Raw genomic sequence first — 20,398 nt, 5'->3', positions numbered from 1 at the left:
GAGGCAGACTGAGTCAGCACCACGCGTCCTTAGTGTTAAGTCTCACATAAGTCATTCTTGATTTGTTTTCATTGTCCAGAGCCTCCTTTTACTGTCTCAACTGTCACAGTGATGTGACTACTCCTGAGCTAATTGCAAAATGTGGCTGCAGAAGTAAGAGCCGACAGCACCTCACAGGTAATTGCACTGTATGTCTCGCCGCCCTTAGTCCAGCTACCAGGGGTCTAGCCAAGGAAGGAGAGGAGAATACCATTTCACAAAAGACAATGCCCAGCTGAACTTGGCTAAGATGTGGCAGACATCAAGACTGGAGAATCAGTGGTTTAGTTCTGGAAGAAAACTTACTAATTGTCTAATTCAACTCCCTTAAAGGCCAAGCAAATTAATTCCAAAATAAATTGTTATGTTATCCAAAGTTACGAAGCCCATGGTTTTCAGCCTTTCACTTCTTCATTACATACTGGTTTTCCCAACAGAAGACTGGAAGTTCAGCCTGTATGTGACTGCTGGGTTACCAGTGAGGGTGTCAGTTTAGGACCATTCCTTGAGTACCCTGTTTCACTAATGGATGATAAGGAGTTTAAAGTTTGCTCATTCTGACACAGTGAGGAGAGAATGCAATTTTTTCTATTTTTCTCTACTTGAACTCCATAGCTTACAACAACCCTTCCTATAATAGTGGGAAAAGAAAAATTAATCGGCAGCATTTATGATCACTCAGTTCAAAACTTAATCTCTTCCACGTGCATTCAGATTCTTTGAGTTAAATCTCAGTGTTTCAGAACTTACACAATAAATTCAACATTTGATTTTTTTATCAGGTCTATTCTTATCTCGAGGGTCCTTAGCCTCTCCTTCTGCCCAGAATGCTATTGAAATGCAACGTGGTCATTCCTGCAGTTGGCAGCAGGTCCTCCCTGCTCCCTCCTGAGAACAGATGCTCCTCATCCCCTTTAGTCTGCTATCGCCACCTTCTGTGACCTACACATTGACACTCAGTGACTGTTCTTCATAGCTTTAGGTCTTCTGTCATGTGTTAATGAAATCCAGCATCCCTGACACAGCCTTGTAGGCTTGAGACCTGCAAACCCTTCCTTTTCTGTACCACCAGTCTTTTCACTCCTTGTTGTTTGTGCTCTTCTGCTGTTGGGGACCCAGGGCCTTTCTTATAACACCTTTGTTGAGATAGAATTAAAATGCCATAGAATAAATACTACATCCATTGGATGTCTATAATTCAATGAGTTTTAGTACATGAGTGGAATTGTGTGATGATCACTACAATCAATTCCAGAATGTTTTTTCCACCTCAAAATAAAAACCCATACCCAATGGCAGTCATTCCACATTCTCCCCTATTCACACACCTGGAAACCACTGGTCTATTTTTGTTTATCAATGTGTTTTCTGGTTATTTATGAACAGAGAAGTATACAATATGTGATCTTTAATGTATGGCTTCTTTCATTCAGCCACACTGTAGCATGTATCGATATCTTATTTTCTTACAGGTGAATATACTCCACTTTCTAAATGCATGCCACTTTGTTTACCCATCCATCTGATGATGGGTATTTGGACTGTTTCCATACCACTTTTTGGACATTTTGTATAATGCTGCTATGATGATTGGTGCACACATATTCTGTTCACTTTTCTGCTTTCAGCTTTTCATTTGTGGATAGATCCACAAGTATAATTAAATAAAATGTTAATTATGTTTTTCACTTGTTAAGAAACCACTATGTTGTTTTGCCCAGTTGCTATACCACCTCACCTTCCTACCAACAATGCACAAATGTTACAGTTTCTCCACATTCTCACCAGCACTTGTTACTTTGCATTTTTTATATGAATAATCATTCTTAATGGATATAAAGTGGTATCCCATTAAAGATGTTTAACATCTTTTCCTGAGACTATTACTGACCATTTACATATAATCCTTGTAGAAATGCCCACTTAGAACCTTTGAATTAGATTATTTTCTTTATATTCTTAAAATGTAGAAAGACTTTATGTATTCTAAATGCAGATCCCTTAAGAAATATATGGTTGACAAATATTTTCTTCTATTTCATGGTTTATCTTCATTTTTAAAATTTATTTTGAAGTGCAAATTAATTTTAATTTTGATGAAGTCCAATTATATCTTTTATTCTTTGGTCATTTGTGCTTTTGTGGACTACCTAAGAGGAGTTTGGCCATTATAAGATCAGGAAGATTAGCCGGCGCCACGGCTCACTAGGCTAATCCTCCGCCTTACGGCGCCGGCACACCGGGTTCTAGTCCCGGTCGGGGCACCGATCCTGTCCCGGTTGCCCCTCTTCCAGGCCAGCTCTCTGCTGTGGCCAGGGAGTGCAGTGGAGGATGGCCCAAGTGCTTGGGCCCTGCACCCCATGGGAGACTAGGAGAAACACCTGGATCCTGCCATCGGATCAGCGCGGTGCGCCGGCCGCAGCGCGCCTACCGCGGCGGCCATTGGAGGGTGAACCAACGGCAAAAGGAAGACCTTTCTCTCTGTCTCTCTCTCACTGTCCACTCTGCCTGTCAAAAAAAAAAAAAAAAAGATCATGAAGATTTACTCCAGTATTTTCTTCTAAGATTCTTATATGTTTGGCTCTGACATGTAGATCTATAATTTATTGTGGGTGATTGTTTTATATGGTATCAAAAAGGAATTTAATGTCATTTATTTTCAGTGTGAATATCTAGTTGCCCCAGAATCATTTGTTCAAAATTATATTCTTTCTCCAACTGAATTATTCTTGTCGCTTTTGGCAAAAAATAGTGGTCAGGAGTTAGCATTTGGCATAGCGGTTACCCTGCTACATGAGATCTTTGCATTCTATATCAAAGTGCCCAAGTTTGAGTCTGGGCTTGGTTTCCAGTTCCAGCTTCTTGCTAATGTACATGGTGGTGGGCAGCAGGAGATGACTCCAGTACCTGGGTCCTGGCACTCATGTGGAGGACCTAGGTAGAGTTCCCTGTCCCTGTCTAGCATGGCCCAAACCCAGCTGAGGACATTTGAGGAGTGAGCCAGCAGATGAGAGATCTCCGTTTCTCTTTCTCTTTCTCTTTGTCTCCTCCTGTCAAATAAATAGTACATTCAAATAAAAAACAAGTTGATTATAAATGTGTAGGTTTATTTCTGGAGTCTCAATTCTATTCTATTAATTGATATGCCTAGCCTTCTGCCAGAGGCATACTCTCTTGATGACTATAGTTTTGCAGTAAGTTTTTTGACACTGGAAAATATAAAACAAATTCAATTGATTTTTGTATATTGATCTTGTATTATGCAACCTTGCTGAATCTGTATTAGTTCTGGTAGCTTTTTGATTGCCTTCCATTCCACTTGTTACCTAATTGCCCTGGCAGAAGCTCCAGCAACTTGCTGAATAGAAAAAAGGAAGCTTACATTCTTATTTTGTTCCTGACCTCAAGGGGAAATCATTCAGTCTTTCACCATTAGGGATAATGTGAGCTGTGAGTTTTTCTTAGATGTCTTTTATCATGGGGAGGAATTTCTTTTCTATTCCTAAATTCTTGATTTTTTTTCTCATGAGGGGGCTTTGATTTTTGCCTTTGTGTTTGTGTGTGTGTGTGTGCGTGCTTGCACTTTGAGATAATTTTTTTGTTTTATATTGCATTAATATGACATATTTTATTAATTAATTTTCAAATGCCGAGTAAACCTTATGCTCCTGAGAATTTTTTACTTAATCCATGTTATCAAATTTATTGACCTGCAAAATATTATATGCATAGTTATTGCTTTATATTCCTTTTGGTTTTATCATGTTAATAGTAATATTCCCTCTTTAATTTAATATGAGTATTCCTTCTTTTTTTTAAAAAAAAAATTTGTAAATTCTGTTGTTCCTGTAAAAGAAACAACACTTTTTAAAATTCTGTTTATTTATTCATATTTATTTTTAATTAGTTTGTTTATAATTTAACTTTTATAATTTCCTACTTTCTGCTTGATTTGAGTTTACTATATATTTTCTCTTACTATATATAATTTTCTTGATGATTCACCTACAGTTTTCTATTATCATAATCTGTAACAATCTAGTTTGAATTAATAGCAAATTAATTTCAATACCATATTAAAATACTGTTCTTATTAGTCCTGTTCTCACCTGTTACTGCAACAATTATATATCCATATATGTGTGTCCATCAACATAGAGCTATAATTATTGCTCTATACACTCATCTTTTAATCAGCTAGAATAAACCAGCTAAAGAGAAACAAAATTATGAATTATCTTAAATGTTGTTAATGTAGTCTTTATTTGAACATCAGAGAGATGCAGAGACAGTTCCCATCTGCTGGTTCACTCCTCAAATACCTACACTGACTGAAGGTGGCCTGGACTGGGGCTGCAGTCAGGACTCAGGGACTCGATTCAGGTCCCCCATGTGAGCGGCAGGAGACAATGACTCAGCATAGGAAGGAAACTGGAGTCAGGAGCCGGAGCCAGGAACTGAACTGAGGCACTTCAGCGTGGGACCCAGAAGTCTTAACTACGAAGCCAAATATTATATATATATATATATATATATATATATATTCTCTGTTGTATTTACCTACATAAATATACATTAGCAAGTATTTGTTTTTTCCTCATGTGAGTGACTGCCTTATGTCCTTTTATTTCAACCTCATGAACTCCCAACAGTATTTATTGCAGGGCTTGTTTGCTAGCAAACTCTCTAAGTTCTTGTTGATCTGAAAATGTCTCTAATTTATGCTTCATGTGTGAAGGACAATCACGCTAGCTATTGAATTCCTCATTAACAGTTATTTTTCATTCAACACTATAACTATGCTGTTCCATTTTTCTCTGGCTTCTATTGATTCTGATGACAAATCAGCTGTAAGTCTTATTGAGGACCCTGTGTATACAGTGAGTCACTTCTCTCTTGCTGCTTTGAAGATTGTCTTTGGATTATACCAGTATTATTAGGAAGTGTGTGGACTGCTGGATCTCTTGGTATTTCACCTACTTTCAGGTTTGTGCCATTCATAGTTGTGTAGGTTAGTATTTTTCCATCTAATTTAAGGGAGTTTTGGGCAATTATTTCCTAAATATTCTTTTCACGCCCTTCCTTTTCTCCTCTCCTTCTGGGATGTTCATTCTATCTCTTGATTATACACCAGTGATCCCAGTCATCTGTTAGACTCTGCTCACTTTATTTTTTCTTCTCTGAGATTGGGTAGCCTCCATTGACTTATATTTTCAGTTCTCTGATACTTTCTTCTGCACGGTCAAATCTCCTCTTGAGTTGCTATAGTGGATTTTTTTTTTTTTTTTTGGACAGGCAGAGTGGACAGTGAGAGAGAGACAGAGAGAAAGGTCTTCCTTTTGCCGTTGGTTCACCCTCCAATGGCCGCCGCAGTTGGCACGCTGCGACTGGCGCACCGCGCTGATCCGATGGCAGGAGCCAGGTGCTTATCCTGGTCTCCCATGGGGTGCAGGGCCAAGCACTTGGGCCATCCTCCACTGCACTCCCTGGCCACAGCAGAGAGCTGGCCTGGAAGAGGGACAACCGGGACAGAATCCGGCGCCCCGACGGGGACTAAACCCGGTGTGCCGGTGCCACAAGGCAGAGGATTAGCCTAGTGAGCTGCGGCACCGGCCTATAGTGGATTTTTTTATTTCATGTATAATACTTCTAACCTCCAAGATTTCTATTTTTCTTGTTTATAGTTTATAACAGACACCCCATTGTTTATTCTCTATTTTGTTAACATATCATTCTCCTGGTCTCTTTAGTGTTTTTTAAACACGGTTTCCTTTAAATCTTTGAACATATTTTAGAAAGCTGTCTTAGAGTCTCTACCAGTAAGTTCGATCTCTGAGTTTCATTAGGGACAGTATCTATTATATCTTTTTTCCTTTGTATGAGTTACACTTACTTTCCTCCTTATTTCTTTGCCTTATAACATTTTGTCGAAAACCAGACATTGTAAATAGTAGAATGTGGCATTTATGGAAATCAGAGTCCTCCACCTCCTCCCCGGGGTGCTCTTTGCTATTACCACTCATTGTAGTTATCATGGTTTGATTAGTGATTTTCTGACTAATCTCATGAAGTCTGAATCTTTGTAATTTGTGGCTACTGGATAGTCCATTAGTTTCATGGTCAGCTTACAATTGGATAGTGATCATATTAAATACCTGGAGCCAATGTTTCTCAGTTTTTTTCAAGGATTTCTGTGTTTGTGTCAAGGCATTTCCTCAGTATCCAAGCAAGCTTTACAACTGTGCTTTAGCCTTCACTTCCTGCCTGCACAAAACTTTAAGATCAGTCAAATGAGAACGCTTACGGCCTGCTCAGGCTTCCTAAGCTTTCACACAGCTGTGTACGGTTCTGGGCATGTGCATCGCCACATAGATCTCAGGAATATTCCAGAACTTTGCAAAGTTCCTGTAGACATCTCATTCTTCAGTTTTCCCTGTGAGTCTGCATTTAGTCCATCAATTGCACTGTTAGCCATTGCCTGAGGTGGCTGTGATATTAAAACATTGCATTATATTCCTGGAGAGAGGCTTTTCATAGCGGGTAAGTTCAAGTGGGATTGAAAAAGACAAGTCAGGGTCGGCACTGTGGCGTAGCAGGTAAAGCCACCTGCAGTGCCAGCATCCCATATGGAAGCCAGTTTGAGCCCCAGGGGCTCCACTTCCCATCCAACTCTCTGCTATGGCCTGGGAAAGCAGTAGAAAATAGCTCAATTTCTTGGGCCCCTGCATCTGTGTGGGAGACCCAGAAGAAGCTCCTGGCTCCTGATTTTGAATCAGCCCAGCTCTGGCCATTGCAGCCATTTGGGGAGTGTAGTAGTTGGGAGACCTTTCTCTCTGTCTTTCCCTCTCTCTATCTATAACTCTGCCTCTCAAATAAATAAATGAATCTTAAAAAAAAAAAAAAAGGAAAAGACAAGTCACTCAAACAGTGTCATTCAGGGAGCCACAAGACAAGTCCAGTGATGACTTTCTTCAAAGGAGTCTTGGCGAGAATTGCAGTTCTGCTCTGCACACATGCACATGCTCCCTCTGGTCCTGGGAATATGGACTGGTTTTCACTGACTGATTAGTTGGTGAGCTGGACATGGGACTCGTGTGAGTTAACACAGCATTGACATTGCTGTTCTTACGGAAATGTATTCATTTTTCTTGATTAAATAGCTCCTGAGTTGCTGCTGGTTAGACTTCAGTCTCCCCCAAAATAATAATTCTATGAGTTTAAGCCAGTTTTCTCTTTTTATGCAAGGACAAACATTCTGAGGTCTTTCCTACACCAATTCTTATTGGTATTTTGTCCTTATTTTTAAAATTTTTCTATTTTATTTACTTTCATTTATTTTTTAAAAAGATTTATTTATTTATTTGAAAGTCAGAGCTACACAGAGAGAGGAGAGGCAGAGAAAGAGAGAGAGAGAGAGAGAGAGAGAGAGAGAGGTATTCCATCTGCTGGTTCACTTCCCAAATGGCTGCAATGGCCGGAGCTGCGCCAATCCGAAGCCAGGAGCCAGGAGCTTCTTCTGGGTCTCCCACGTGGGTGTAGGGGCTCACCCGGGCCATCCTCCGCTGTCCTCCCAGGCCATAGCAGAGAGCTGGACCAGAAAAGAGTAGCCGGGTCTCGAACCGGCACCCATATAGGATGCCAGCACTTCAGGCCAGGGTGTTAACCCGCTGCGCTACAGCACCGGCCCTTGTCCTTATTTTTTAAGATCAGTTTTTCTGAGTACAGAATTATTGGCTGACACTTTGTTTCCGCACTCCATATGTCACCTCACTGTATTCTGGTCCCCATTTTTTCTAATGAAAATCTTGTTGGCTTTCATTTGTAAATTATGTTTCTTTCTTCTCTTACTTTATCCAAGAATTTCTTCTTGTCTTTGCTTTCTGAATTGTTACTATCAGGTTTCTGGGTCTGGATTTCTTTGCATTTATTCTACTTGGAATTCATTGAGATCTTTGATATGTGAAGTTATTAGGTTGAATAATAGCCCCTGAAGATTCCTACATCCTAACCGTTGGAATATGTGAATGTTATCTTATATGGCAAAAGGAATGTTGCAGCTGTGATTAAATTAAGGTCCTTGAAATGAGATCGTCCTGGATTTTCCAGGTGGGGGCCGTATGCTATCACCAGAGTCTTTATAAAGGAGAGGCAGAGAGCGACGTAACTATATACATAAATGATATCCATAACCAAAAATACTATACACATGTAACGATAGTGTAGGATAACAGTCAGAGACAGGAAATGCTATGCCTTTCTCTGAGTGTGGAAGAAGCGACTCCAAGCCAAGGAACACAGCGAGCCTTTAAAAACTGCAAAGTGCAAGGAAAATACTTCCTCATAGCAATCCTACCAGTATGCTGATGTTAGCTCAGTGAAAACCATTTCAAGCCTCTGACCTCCCAAACTGTGAGAGAATAAAGAAACACTATTTTAAACAGCCACGTTTGTGGTTAATTTGTTACGACGTCCATAGGAAAATAACGCTTGCTGAGGAGGCTTGCAGTTGGCCACCTTTTGTTGTGTCAGACTCAGGTCCCTCTTCAATTATGTCAAACAATGGCCCTGCCCTTGGCACCTCATTTTCTCATTTAACTTTAGTAACATCTGTAAAGTCATGTTTCTCCAAATACAATCACACTAAGGGTTAGAGCCATAACAAACCAGATTGGGGGCAGAGAGTACACAATGAAGATCACAGTTGTCACATGGTCAGGTTCTGGGTACACCTGAGTTGGTGGGAGGGATGCATTCAATCCATTCACCTTTCTAATGAATAAGCAACTTCATTTGGTGTGTTTTTCAACCCCAGAATTCTATTCAGCATTTTATCTGCCTATTGATATTATCTCTTTGAAGAGAGGCTGTCACCACGTCTTTCTTCTTTAATCAGGCTTTGCACCTTTGAACACTTTCACAGTGGCTGCTCTGAGGTTGTTGTCTGCTAAGTCTTGTAAGGAAAAGAGTGCAGATTGGTGCCGTCTTGCACGGGGCACCAAAGGCACAGAAAAAGCAGGTGCAGAACAGAGAGGAGACAGGGGACGAACTCACAGCCAGACCGAATTTATTTGGACAGGCGCTGGGATGGCAGTGGGTTTTCAACTGTCTCTTCCCCTGATCTCTCTGCTAAGCTCTGTGCCTCTGTAGTCACTTCTCCCAGCTCTTAGGCTACAGGAATCAGCCACTGATGACTATTTGTGACAGTCTTCTGAGACGTCTGTTGCTCCACAGTCATGCCTAATGATATGTGTGCCCCTTGGCAGGAGAGATTTTTTGAGACCAGTCTTTGAGGTTTGTTCTGACACTGAGCGGGCGCTTAGTCACTGTCTCTTTCCCTGGTTCACTGTAACAAGTTCTGGCCTAGGTTTACCTCGTCATTCTCATGGGACTACCACTCTTCGCTGAATTGCTTGCCAAAAAATCACCATTGTTGTCAAGAACAGCGCTGGCATTGATTTCTCCACCCTCTGTTCCAAGTAAAGCCATTAGGCAGAGCTTCAGAATGATCTTTTAAATATATATATATATATATATATATATATATATATCTGTTTATTTGAAAGGTAGAGTTACAGAGCGGCAGAGAGAGAGACAGAGACAGAGGGAGAGAGAGAGAGGTCTTCCATCTGCTGGTTCACTCTCCAGATGGCTGCAATGGCGAAAGCTGCACTGATCCAAAAGAGTAGCCAGGAGCTTCCCCCAGGTCTCCCATGCAGGTGCAGGGGCCCAAGGACTTGGGCCATCTTCTACTGCTTTCCCAGGCCGTAGCAGAGAGCTGAACAGAATGATCTTCTTAAGGCCAGCCTCCCCTGCTAGGCAAACTGTCTCGGAGCCACTACTCCTATACAAGGGGTGGGGTGGATCAGTGGCCAATCTCCCTTAATGTGACACAGCTGTTTTTTTGCAGCGTGCACTGGCCATGGTGCAAGTTTCTAGCCTTCTTTCTTTGTCTCCACCCACTGTGGATCTGCCATGTGGACTTTTGGAGGGAAGGGGTGAGAAATGTCTCACAGGGACAGATGCATACACCTGGACTAGGGAGAGAGAGCCTGTGTCCCGGAGCTCACTGGTACTAGACGCGGCTAGTAGCGCTGCACTGCTCTCCCTAGGGGTCAGCGAATTCGTGTTTTCAGTGGACGCGCAGGGTCTGCTCCAAGCTGTAGGATCATCTCCAGAGGATGTCAATGGCCTCGTGGGGATTGTCATGATTTCTGCTGCTTTTGCCGATCCACTGAGGAACAGACACATGGAAGCTCTCAGGCAGCCACGCCGCACACACAGCCAAGGTCTCTGCTGGGAGCCTTCCCTGCCATTCGCGGAATCTTTCCATTTCCTCTGGGGAGAGGACAATGGCAGGCATGGCAAGACACTGCGCCTACTGTCTGTGGGGTTTTCAGCTCAATGCTTTAGTCTGAAGACCAGTGTTCCTTAAAGGATCTTCAAAATCCTATGCTGGGGATTCCAAAGCTAACCCCTGACACTTTAGTATTGTGTAAAAATGGGAGTCCTTTCGAGACCATGGATGAGGCTGACGAAATAGAAGCAAAGTTCCACAAAGAGGGGTGTCAGCAAGAGGAGGGTAACACACCACAATGTACAATCCCACTGCACCTACCATTGTACCACCTGGAGACTGAGCCTGTTCTGCGCAGTAGCCATTTCCCTGTGAACGCTGCCCAAGCCAAACATTCTGCCCATGCATTACACAAACGCACAGGAGCAGCTGTCAGTCATCTAGCAAAAACCAAAGTATGAAAATGAGTAGTCATCTTTTATTATTGTGTAAGTGTGGTTTTATAAATAAGTGTGATCAAATAAATACTTAAAGCGGGAAGTTGATTTGGAATAAAAATAAAAGCCCTGCCTTCATATTTGTGGATAAGCCAAATTATACTCATTTCCATGATCTGTATTTTATAGTAACTGGAAAACAACTCAGCGAGGCTTTCCATTCACAATCTGATTTCTCCGCTTCAACCCAGTTATCATACTCCAGAGACTCTTTTCATTCCTCTCGAGATGGAATCGTGTCTTCTTCCTGATGCATCCCGATCCTTAATTGTCATTGCCAAGCCTAGGCTGCCCTATCAGTGCAGCTGAGGTTCTTAAACAGGCCATGCAGTGGAGGATGGCCCAAGTGCTTGGGCTCTGCACCTGCATGGGAGACCAGGAGCAAGCGCCTGGCTCCTGGCTTCGGATCGGCGCAGCACGCCAGCTGTGGCGGCCATTTAGGGGGTGAACCAACGGAAGGAAGACCTTTCTCTCTGTCTCTCTCACTAACTCTGCCTGTCAAAAATAAAAATAAAAATAAACAGGCCATGAACGAGTCCGCTGTCGCTGACACCGATCTGCCAGACGATGGCAGCAGAGTGCCACGGAATGCTTAGAGTCCGGCGACCAGGGCACGGACTCGAGTGTGAATCTAAGTTTCCGGAGCTTATTCCAGCCAAGCAACACCCTTATACAAGGGGGCTGCTTGGCCCTAAAGATGTAAAGGTCACAATAATATTTTGAAAATCCACTAAAGTACAAGCTTTAAAAGAGGGCTTAGGAATTTTTCGACAAATGACAAGGTAGAAAACTTCCTGACTTTGAATTAGTTCATGGTGTCAGAAGCAAAGGAAGGGTGTCCCCTGTCTACTCCCTTAAATAATTCAGTCTTTATTGGTCTCCTTACTTTTCTTCATCTCACCAATTTCTCCCTCCTGAGCGCATCCGATGGGAGTGGAGAAGACTCGAATCGTGGTCCCCGCCGTTTCAATGCTTAGCCCTGGTGTAGAAGGTTGTGTTCTTTTGGGTCTCAGTGTAATTGTCTCCAAAATGGAAAACCTTCATCATCTTGGAAACCCTTTCCACTTCTGACGTTCCAGGATGTCTACTCCCTCATTCTTTGATTGCTTCCATTTTTTCTAAAGAAGAGCTTCCCTTGTGGTTGCCCATTTAAGTTCACCACGTGGTATGACAGAGAGATTTCAAGGTGGTTGAGGACATGGGTTCCAGACTGGCCACGTCTTAGCAGTTTGACTTTAAGCAAATTAAGTTCTCAATGTGCTTCAGAGTTCTCTGAGATATCAATAATACTCTTGCAGATAGCAGAGGGTTGAAAAGGACTCAGTACATAAAGAATTAACAACATTATAACAAAAAGCACGCAGGCTATGCCTGGCAAATCGTTGAGTTTTCCATATATGTTAATCATCCTATTACCCATGGGAGCAGAGACTCAAAGAATCTCATTATTTCTTTTCCCGTCAATGAACTGCAGATAAAGTAGGAATTGGAAGAGACGTTCTAGCAAATTATTAACCCATTTTGACCCATTGCCCGACATCTTTCGGGTTCAAAGCATGAACTCAGATATGGCTAGTGTTCAGAGTAGGAGGGGCAGCTGTTTTTTTTTTTTCTGCATTTTTATTTCCATTGGGATTAGAGCTAAGTTACTGGGCAAGAAGGGTCCCCATCCCAACTACACTGTGCAGCTCACTGCTACCTCTTGTTGCCTACAATATTAGAGAAATGCTCCCAACCAGGAAGAGTAGGAGCAAGAGAAGTCTCTGTACATCTAGGAGAGGAAACAGCCAACTTGAAAGTGGCCCTTGGGAAAGGGGTGTCCAAGTCCTCCTCAGCCCCACCCCTGAGGAGTCTTCATTGCAATGCCACCACTCTGCAGGAGAGTCTACCTGGAGGAAAGAGCATTCTGAAAAGGGAATTGCACAGAGAGAGTAAAAGGGGTCAGGGACAGGCAGCAAGGAGAAGCCATGGCTCCAGTATGTCTCTAAACACGCAGTGACTCTACTTCACAATTTTCTTTAGGCGTAACCTGGGTCCATGTTTCATAAACACCCATTAACCCCTTTGCAAAACAAGTCACCTCAGCCAATGCCCCCTAACGAAGAGAATTCCAAACCTGCAAGGTTGAAGCATATGACGGTACATCAAATATTTCATGGGAAACTGAAATTTAACCATTCTTTTGGTGCAAAAAAATTTAGAAATCCCATGTCTAGTGTTTTGCTGTTATTGTTTTTCATTGTCTACAATGAAGAGTTGAGCTCTTTTAAAGACCCCTTGTTCCTACTCTGATGAGTCTACCAGCTCATCTTCCCCGCTTGGGCTCCCTAAGCAGCAATGAAGTCTGTTCACAGCCCTGCCTCTGCCCCAGTGGCCTTTGGTTGGAAAGAAAGCAGAGGATGTTCCCACACAACACTTCTTCTCTAACTCCAGGATCAAGGACCACACGTGTGTCAAATTCCAATAAAAGGGAAGGAACTTGGTTGTAAGTCCACAAAGGCCATCTACATAGATAGGCCTGGTACTCCCGTATTCATGGCAGTTGCACTCATTCTTCTAACCCTGCAGCTGACTGTGGCTGTCCATTATCTCCAGTCTGTAGCACCATTTCCGCCTTGACTCCATCCTTGCTCCTTACCCCACTGACCACCACAGCTCCCTACCTAGTTTCCCTGGCTCTGATATCTTCTCATGCCAAGCTGTGCTATTTTTCATAGCTCTCCTAATCTTCTTGAAGTTCAGCTTGTGAATGGATACATAACCAACGAATAGATGGACAGATGTTCACCCTACTTTTGCAAGACCAAAGCATAGACTTGAGCTGTTGCCCTGTTGCCTTTTCAGCTCCTGAGAGTAGTGGTTCTTAGCCAGAATTTGTGATATCACTGTTCAGGTGTGCTGTGATGACTGGTAAATTACTAAACTTTATAAATCATTACAACAATTCTGCTATTCGGTGAATTACAACAGATTCAGGATTATCTAAATAATGTAGGTGTTATTTTCACTCATTCAAACCATAATAGGATTTCTTGAGGGAGATGGAAAAAAAAGTGGAGTCATTTCTATCCATAAGGAAATCACATATGAGGCTTGTCAGAATAAGTGATCCCATCATGTATGCCCGGAAAGCAGGCTTGTGGCTGTCAAGAGAATCACTTCTTGAGAGAAAGAGAAAGAGAACCACACTATTGGCCATTAGCCCTCCCGGGTGTCACGTGCCATGTCTTTTGGTACCTAACCCTTTATCCAGAACTATTCCCTAGGTTCTCTCTAAAGAAGTCATAGTAAGCCATGGCAACACATAGACAGTCCAGCTAGAGTGTTAGACAAAAATCCATTCCACTTTTCCTTGCCTAAAACTAGAAAACATAATTACTTGCAAACTGTCAGCTACGAAATAAGTAAAAAGACAACTAAAGTGACCAAAGTCTCTTAGACTGAATCAGAGAAGGTTGCTTATCTACCAAGTTGAGGAAAGGACTTTGCCTTCCTATATATTCTTTGTTTTTCTCCCATACATATTTGAAGCAGCATTGACATTGGCAGGAAAGGCGACAATAGACTCAGAGCTTCTGCTGCTAAAGACTGGAGATAATCGATAGCACCAGTCAACTGTAGGATTAGAACAACGGACATGAGGATGGGAGTACTGGATATCTGTGTATGGTTTGTGCCCTGTCTTGAAACCTGGTGGGAAAAAAAACATGTCACTGTTCCTTTATGGAAGGTCATGAGAATTACAGAATTGAGAGTTGAAAGGAACTGAAAGATATTCTTTGAGCCATTTCTTTTTAGATCTATGGGTAATCCATACCTCGCCAGAAGCTTCATCAATTCCTACAAAGGCTTCTCTTTCCAACTTTAACATATAGGCACACACTGCCATAATTATGAAAACTTCCAAAAATTTTAAAAAAATATTAATATGTTTTCAGAGGAGGTTTTATTAAGAATGATGCCAGGGGGACGGTGAAAGCTTTAGCAAAAATGTTGAAAGATTCACACAAAGCACTCGCTCACTTACTTATCCTTGCTCCCCCTTTTGTTAATAGCTGGCAATTGTTGTTGGCTAGAGAAATGTTGTTAGGCTTTGAGAAAAGCAGAGACTTCCCGAAAGTTCTATTGTTCCTCAGCCCGTTCGGGCATGTCGTCTTCTACATTCCATAGCTCAGCTTCTATCACGTGTGCTAAATCGGCTAGCCTTAAAGGACTGACAGTTGGTAACACTACCAGTCCTCGCTCAGATTCCGCCTCAGAGGTGCTCTTCCCAAGCTATTTCCCCCAGGGCAAAATGTAACCACAAAATAAGGAAGCGTCCATCAAGCCGAAACCCCCGTCAGGACTCCATGTGTAAGTGAAGGCTTCTGGGGATTACAGGTAGGGAGCAATCTTATCCCAAACCTGGCTCTCAGCGCACCTGTGTGATGCAATGACTGCCGGTTTAAGCCAAAAAATCGCGCTCCAAAGAATGTGCCTCTTCTCCCACAAGTGTGTTTTGACTCGGTCGATGTTTTCTGTGGATTAGAATGATCCAGAACGAATTACATCAAAAGAAGGGGGATACCGCGCCGTTTCTGTGGCTTCTGATGCCTGCCATTGTTCCAAATGTGGGGATAGCTGGGTTTAAAGACTTGTCTCACGTGGGCACTCCACCCATCCTGACAAGCCTAAGTGCAGAGCGGTGTTCTTGTGGAGACAGGAGGGAAAGGTCATGTCTCTTTTCTCCACCTGGGTGGGCAAGGGACTTTGTCCATCTCCTTGGTAACTTCTTCTCAGATCGCCTTTCCATCTGTGACCACCGACCGTCAGGTTCAAGCCGGCTAACAGTGTAGGGACTTTAAAGAGTGAACCACAGCATTTCACCTGCAAGGCATTATTTAGAAGATGACTTCTTTGAAATCACAATACTCGTACCAATTCTTTAAAAATTCTATGTATTTACTTACATGAGAGACAGAGACAGAGAGAGAGAGGGAAGGAGGGAGGGAATGAGTGCTCTCATCTACTGGTTCGCTCCACAAATGCTCATAACAGCCATGAGTGAGGCTATAGGCAGAAACCAAGAGCTGGGAATTCATTCCAGGCCTCCCACAGGAGGTAGGGACCTAATTACTCGAGCCATCACCGCTGCCTCCTTGGGTCTGCATTAGCAGGAAATTGGAGTCAAGAGCTGGAGCCAGGAATCAACCCTAGACACTCCAGAGAAGGATGACGGCATCTTAACTCCTAGGCCCATCCCCACAATGCTATTCTTTATTGATTAACAACATCCCAGAGTGTTGAAAAGCTTCCTGGGTTGATTTTGAGTGCCAGGCTAAGAATGGCATAATAGAGGACAACATACGGGTGCATGAAGACTCTTGCAAATGATTCATGTGACACTTTTTTTCCATCTTAAAGCAGCTTTACATTGTTCATTTAACGTGCTGATTTCAAACATGCCTGCATTTACCTTCGTAATCACCCTTCAAAGTCATGGCATTGTGTCCATTTTGCAGAAGAGAAAGTTACTTGCTATTGTGTTATTTCTGATCTAGAAATTCCCAAAACTTTTGACAGCCGTCCCTTGTAAGATCCTAATTCTTCAGAAGCGAAAGGAAGCCTTAGAAGGAAAGTAAAGGCACGAGTGGCCATGTCCAAGAGAAATGAATTGCAGTGAGCATCCTCCAAGAAGTGAGAGGAGCCTCATGGACTGATGCTTTGCAAAAGTGCCACAGTGGCTCTAGACCCTCTTAGAGGAGCGAGGGCTCCTCAGGTGCTGTTTTCCTGGGTGACATGAGAAGGGTGCTAGGATAAAAAGGTTCCATAGTGGTTGAGCAGGAAGTTATTTTAAGCATACCCTTTGGAACTGAAATCCTCACTTACTCTAATTCTGTAAAAAGACACTGGAGAGCTTGCTGCAATTCATCATCTTAGGAGTAGTCTATAGCTAAGGGTCCCCAGCCTTCCCCTCCTCAAGGGAATAGCAATGTCTCAGTCACTGGGGAATTGTCCCAAATCCTTTGTGAAGAGCTATCATGCCGACTCACTAAGGTTGCAATCATATTGCAGGTACAGGAAAAATGGTCATGAAAAACAACTTAAAGGACATTTCTTCCACTTCAGCAACTCAGCGTCCTGTATCAAAGGGGCACTCAAACATCATTAGCCAGAGCAGCCTGGCCACCAGGTAAGAGCCTCAGAGAACCTGGATCCCTATGGTCTCCTGAGAATCACTTGACAATAAAACTTAGACCAGAATATTTGCTTTTTCAGCTCCCATACTGACCAATGGAATTGCTCCTCACCAAACCGAATGCCTATGTACTTGCCCCTGTATCGTTAAGCTAAGGAAATATACCATCTCATCACCGCACAGATCATCTATACTCATAATAACCAAATACTGTATACCCAATATTCTCTCAGACAATCTTGCAGGTGCCTTAGAAATGTAGCTTTGGACTGGTTTCAGCTCTTCCTAAATGGCTTTTCCATTCCCTTTTGCAACTAAATCGGTGATGACATTGCCTGAGGTTTTGCATCTGCAAAATAGTCGATGAATCACTCCTCCTTTCTTTTTTTTTCCTTCAGCTCCTTACTACAGTAAAACCTCTATTAGGTTTCTAGATGGAGAATGATCAGTTTAGTTGATTTTAAACAGTCAACCCAAAATTTCTATAACTCCAAACTTTAATGAAAATAGCTGTATAATATATTGGCATCATTTCAGTTTGGTAGATATAATATACAAGGAAGAACTGTAGTGATTAAGAATAGTGATTGTCTAAAGGTAAATATTATATTACCAGTAAAGCATAACCATTATGTTCTGACACTGCGTACAGCAATGCATACTTTGTAGATGGTTGTTATAATGATTGAATGAGAAGAGTTGTTTAAAGTGCTCGACCAGTACAGCCATTTATGGAAAACAGTATCAAGGTTCCTCAAAACATTCAAAATAAAACACACAAGATCCAGCAATCCCACTTCTGAGCATTTATCCAAAGGAAATGAAGTCAGCACCTCAAATATGTCTGCACTGCCATGTTCAGTGAAGTCCTAGTCACCATCGACAACTTATAGAAGCAACCTCAGTGCCAGAGAAAGGATGAATAGTTAAGAAAATGTGATACACACACACACACACACAGGACTACTACTCACCCTTTTCAAAGAAGGAAATTCTGCCACTTGCAAATGAACCTGGAGAGCATTATACTAAGTGAAGTAAGCCAAACACAGAAAGACAAATTGCATGAGCTCACCCATGTGCAGAATCTCAAAGAGAACTCATAGAAACATGTAGCAGAGTGGTGGCTGTGAGACCTTGGGAAGTGGGGGCGACAGGGAGCTGTTATCAAAGGGGTACAGAAAAGTACACTGTTTACTACCTGCTTCCTGGAAGCACTTATTAAATGTTCCTTACTATTGTAATGATCAATTCTCATATCCAGGAAAGCATATGAAATGGGGCTGAGTAACTACAGAGCTGTCCAAGGATATGGGTTGTCACATAATTCTTTACTTGATCTTGATTTTTACATAACTTAACCTCTTTCCCTTAATGCATGAAGAATCGTGCTTCCATTGAACTGAGGATTCTAGACTACTGGGTCTGGTTAATAGAGGTTCTACTGTACCTTCCCCACAAGCAGGGCAGGTGTCAAATATCTGAGCCACCAAGGGTGCCACCAGTTTGTGCATGAACTCTCTAAGAGGAAGATACATGTCCTGGGAGAGATAGCTTCTGCCCTTCCTTGCCTGTCCAAGGTGTAAGGAAATGTGGTGAGATGATACTGCTTGCTTACAGGAGAAGACAAAGAACTGGTTGAAAAAAACGAGAACTCACTAATTTCTCTGATTCTGATTGCTCCTCACTATTTTCAACAACAAAATAGCCACAGACTAGAAATAGAAGTGCAGATTTTTTTTTTTTGTTTGCCTTTGAAAATAGTTGGCAAACAGGTTTGCACTGGGCACCCTCTGTGTGCTAAGTAGGCATTGTGTGTGACGCTTTTGTAGACATACAAAGAGTGTTTCAACCCCCGTGCAATCTAGTTGGGTAAACAAGGAGAATTCGTAAAAAGTGAATCAAAGGCCAAATGAAACAACATTCCTGCAACTGCTGCCATGATGGTTTTGGAAGAAAGTCAGAGGGGGACGAAGTCAACAAGAACTGATAGACTGTTCCAGAAAGCCCTCAGGCGATGGGATTTGGGAAGAGAGACAGTGGGAATCTCAACTTCCATGAATGCTGTGAGAAGGACAAGCCTCAAGTGCCTCCTGTGTACCAGCTGGACAGCCTGAGGGACGATGCCGTGAGAAGCAGCCCCTCAGATTTCTCAGGCATGCACCCTCCTGACTATTAGCACTGGACATGTATATGCTGATGCAAAGTTGTTACGAAAATGGGATTCAGTTTGAGGTCATTTTGCGGGTCTATGAAGCCAGCGCATGTGACAACACATGAAATGCTCCAGTCATGTTTGCTCTTTCCTACTCTTGCCCACGTTGTCCTCTCTGTGGTAATAAAACTTGGCAAGCCACAGATAATCAAAAGCCCCAGAAAACTCTGACATGTAATTCTCATCACTTAGTTTTATTGGCTTCCCTCACTATTCTTTAGGCCAGCTGTAAAAGCAAACAATTTAACTAACTGATTTTTTTCCACTGTCTTTACTTCTCCCATTGTTCACGATAAGCAAGGAAATGGACTAGAAGGAGGATGGATCCAGGCAGCCTGGTCCACCTGCACACCTCATCCGTCAGTCCTATATTGGGTTCAGGAATCCCTGGGTATGCTTTCAAAGCCCTAGAGAGGGCCAGAAATCGTGGTCGGCATCTGACCAGATCGTCTCTACAGCTGAGGATTAATTCACTCTCACTTCTTAATTCCAAAGCAGATGTGTTGCTCTGGAATTGAACCATGCCGCTCCACAGGACTACTCAGGGCCACACTGCTGAGTACCTTATATGGCGGCATAGTAGCACCCTCTTAGAGGTGATTTTGCCTTCTACAGTTTTAACTGCAGCCAACCACATTTCAAAAATATTCACTGGAAAACTTAGAAATAAACAATTTATGTGGAATTTAAAAAAAAAAACTCATAAGATATTGGTACAGTTGTTCTATTTTGGGATTATTGTTGTTAATCTCAATGTGTCTAATTTATAAATTAAACTTTATCATAGGTAGGTATGTATAGGAAAAAAACACAGCATATACAAAGGCATGATGGTTGATTTTATGTCAACTTGAATGGATTAAAGGATACCTAGAAGCTTAAAAATCATGACTTTGTGTGTGTCTATGAGTGTATTTCCAAGTGAGATTATCATGTGAGTCCAAGTGAACCAGGTGGGAAGACCCAGCAGTGACATGGGCAGATGCCATCAATTGGCTAGGCATCTGGAGAGACTAAATACAAAAGATGAATTGATTTCTCACTCTGAGAGCTGGGATATACTTGATTCCCATCTTATAGGTCAGCTGCTGGCCTTTGAACTCCAGGACATATACACAGCCCCCTTGTTGACACTCCAGCTTTTGGCTTTGAACTGAGGTTCAAACCCTTGGCTT

The 20,398-nt window shown here is 42.3% G+C and overlaps 1 protein-coding gene across 1 annotated transcript in view; it reads left to right on the top strand.

Annotated features, from left to right (window-relative positions):
• Positions 1-20,398, top strand: part of KCNU1 (potassium calcium-activated channel subfamily U member 1) — a 148,132-nt gene that overhangs the window by 62,220 nt on the left and 65,514 nt on the right. The window contains exons 18-19 of the mRNA XM_062213820.1: positions 80-177; positions 16,885-17,002. Of these exons, the coding sequence (XP_062069804.1) occupies positions 80-177; positions 16,885-17,002 (216 nt within the window). The remainder of the gene's footprint in view (positions 1-79; positions 178-16,884; positions 17,003-20,398) is intronic.

Source organism: Lepus europaeus, chromosome 16 (assembly GCF_033115175.1).
Source record: "Lepus europaeus isolate LE1 chromosome 16, mLepTim1.pri, whole genome shotgun sequence".
In the NCBI taxonomy this organism is placed as follows: domain Eukaryota; kingdom Metazoa; phylum Chordata; class Mammalia; order Lagomorpha; family Leporidae; genus Lepus; species Lepus europaeus.
Note: the sequence above shows the minus strand (reverse complement) of the source record. Positions and strands in the feature narration are given on the sequence as shown.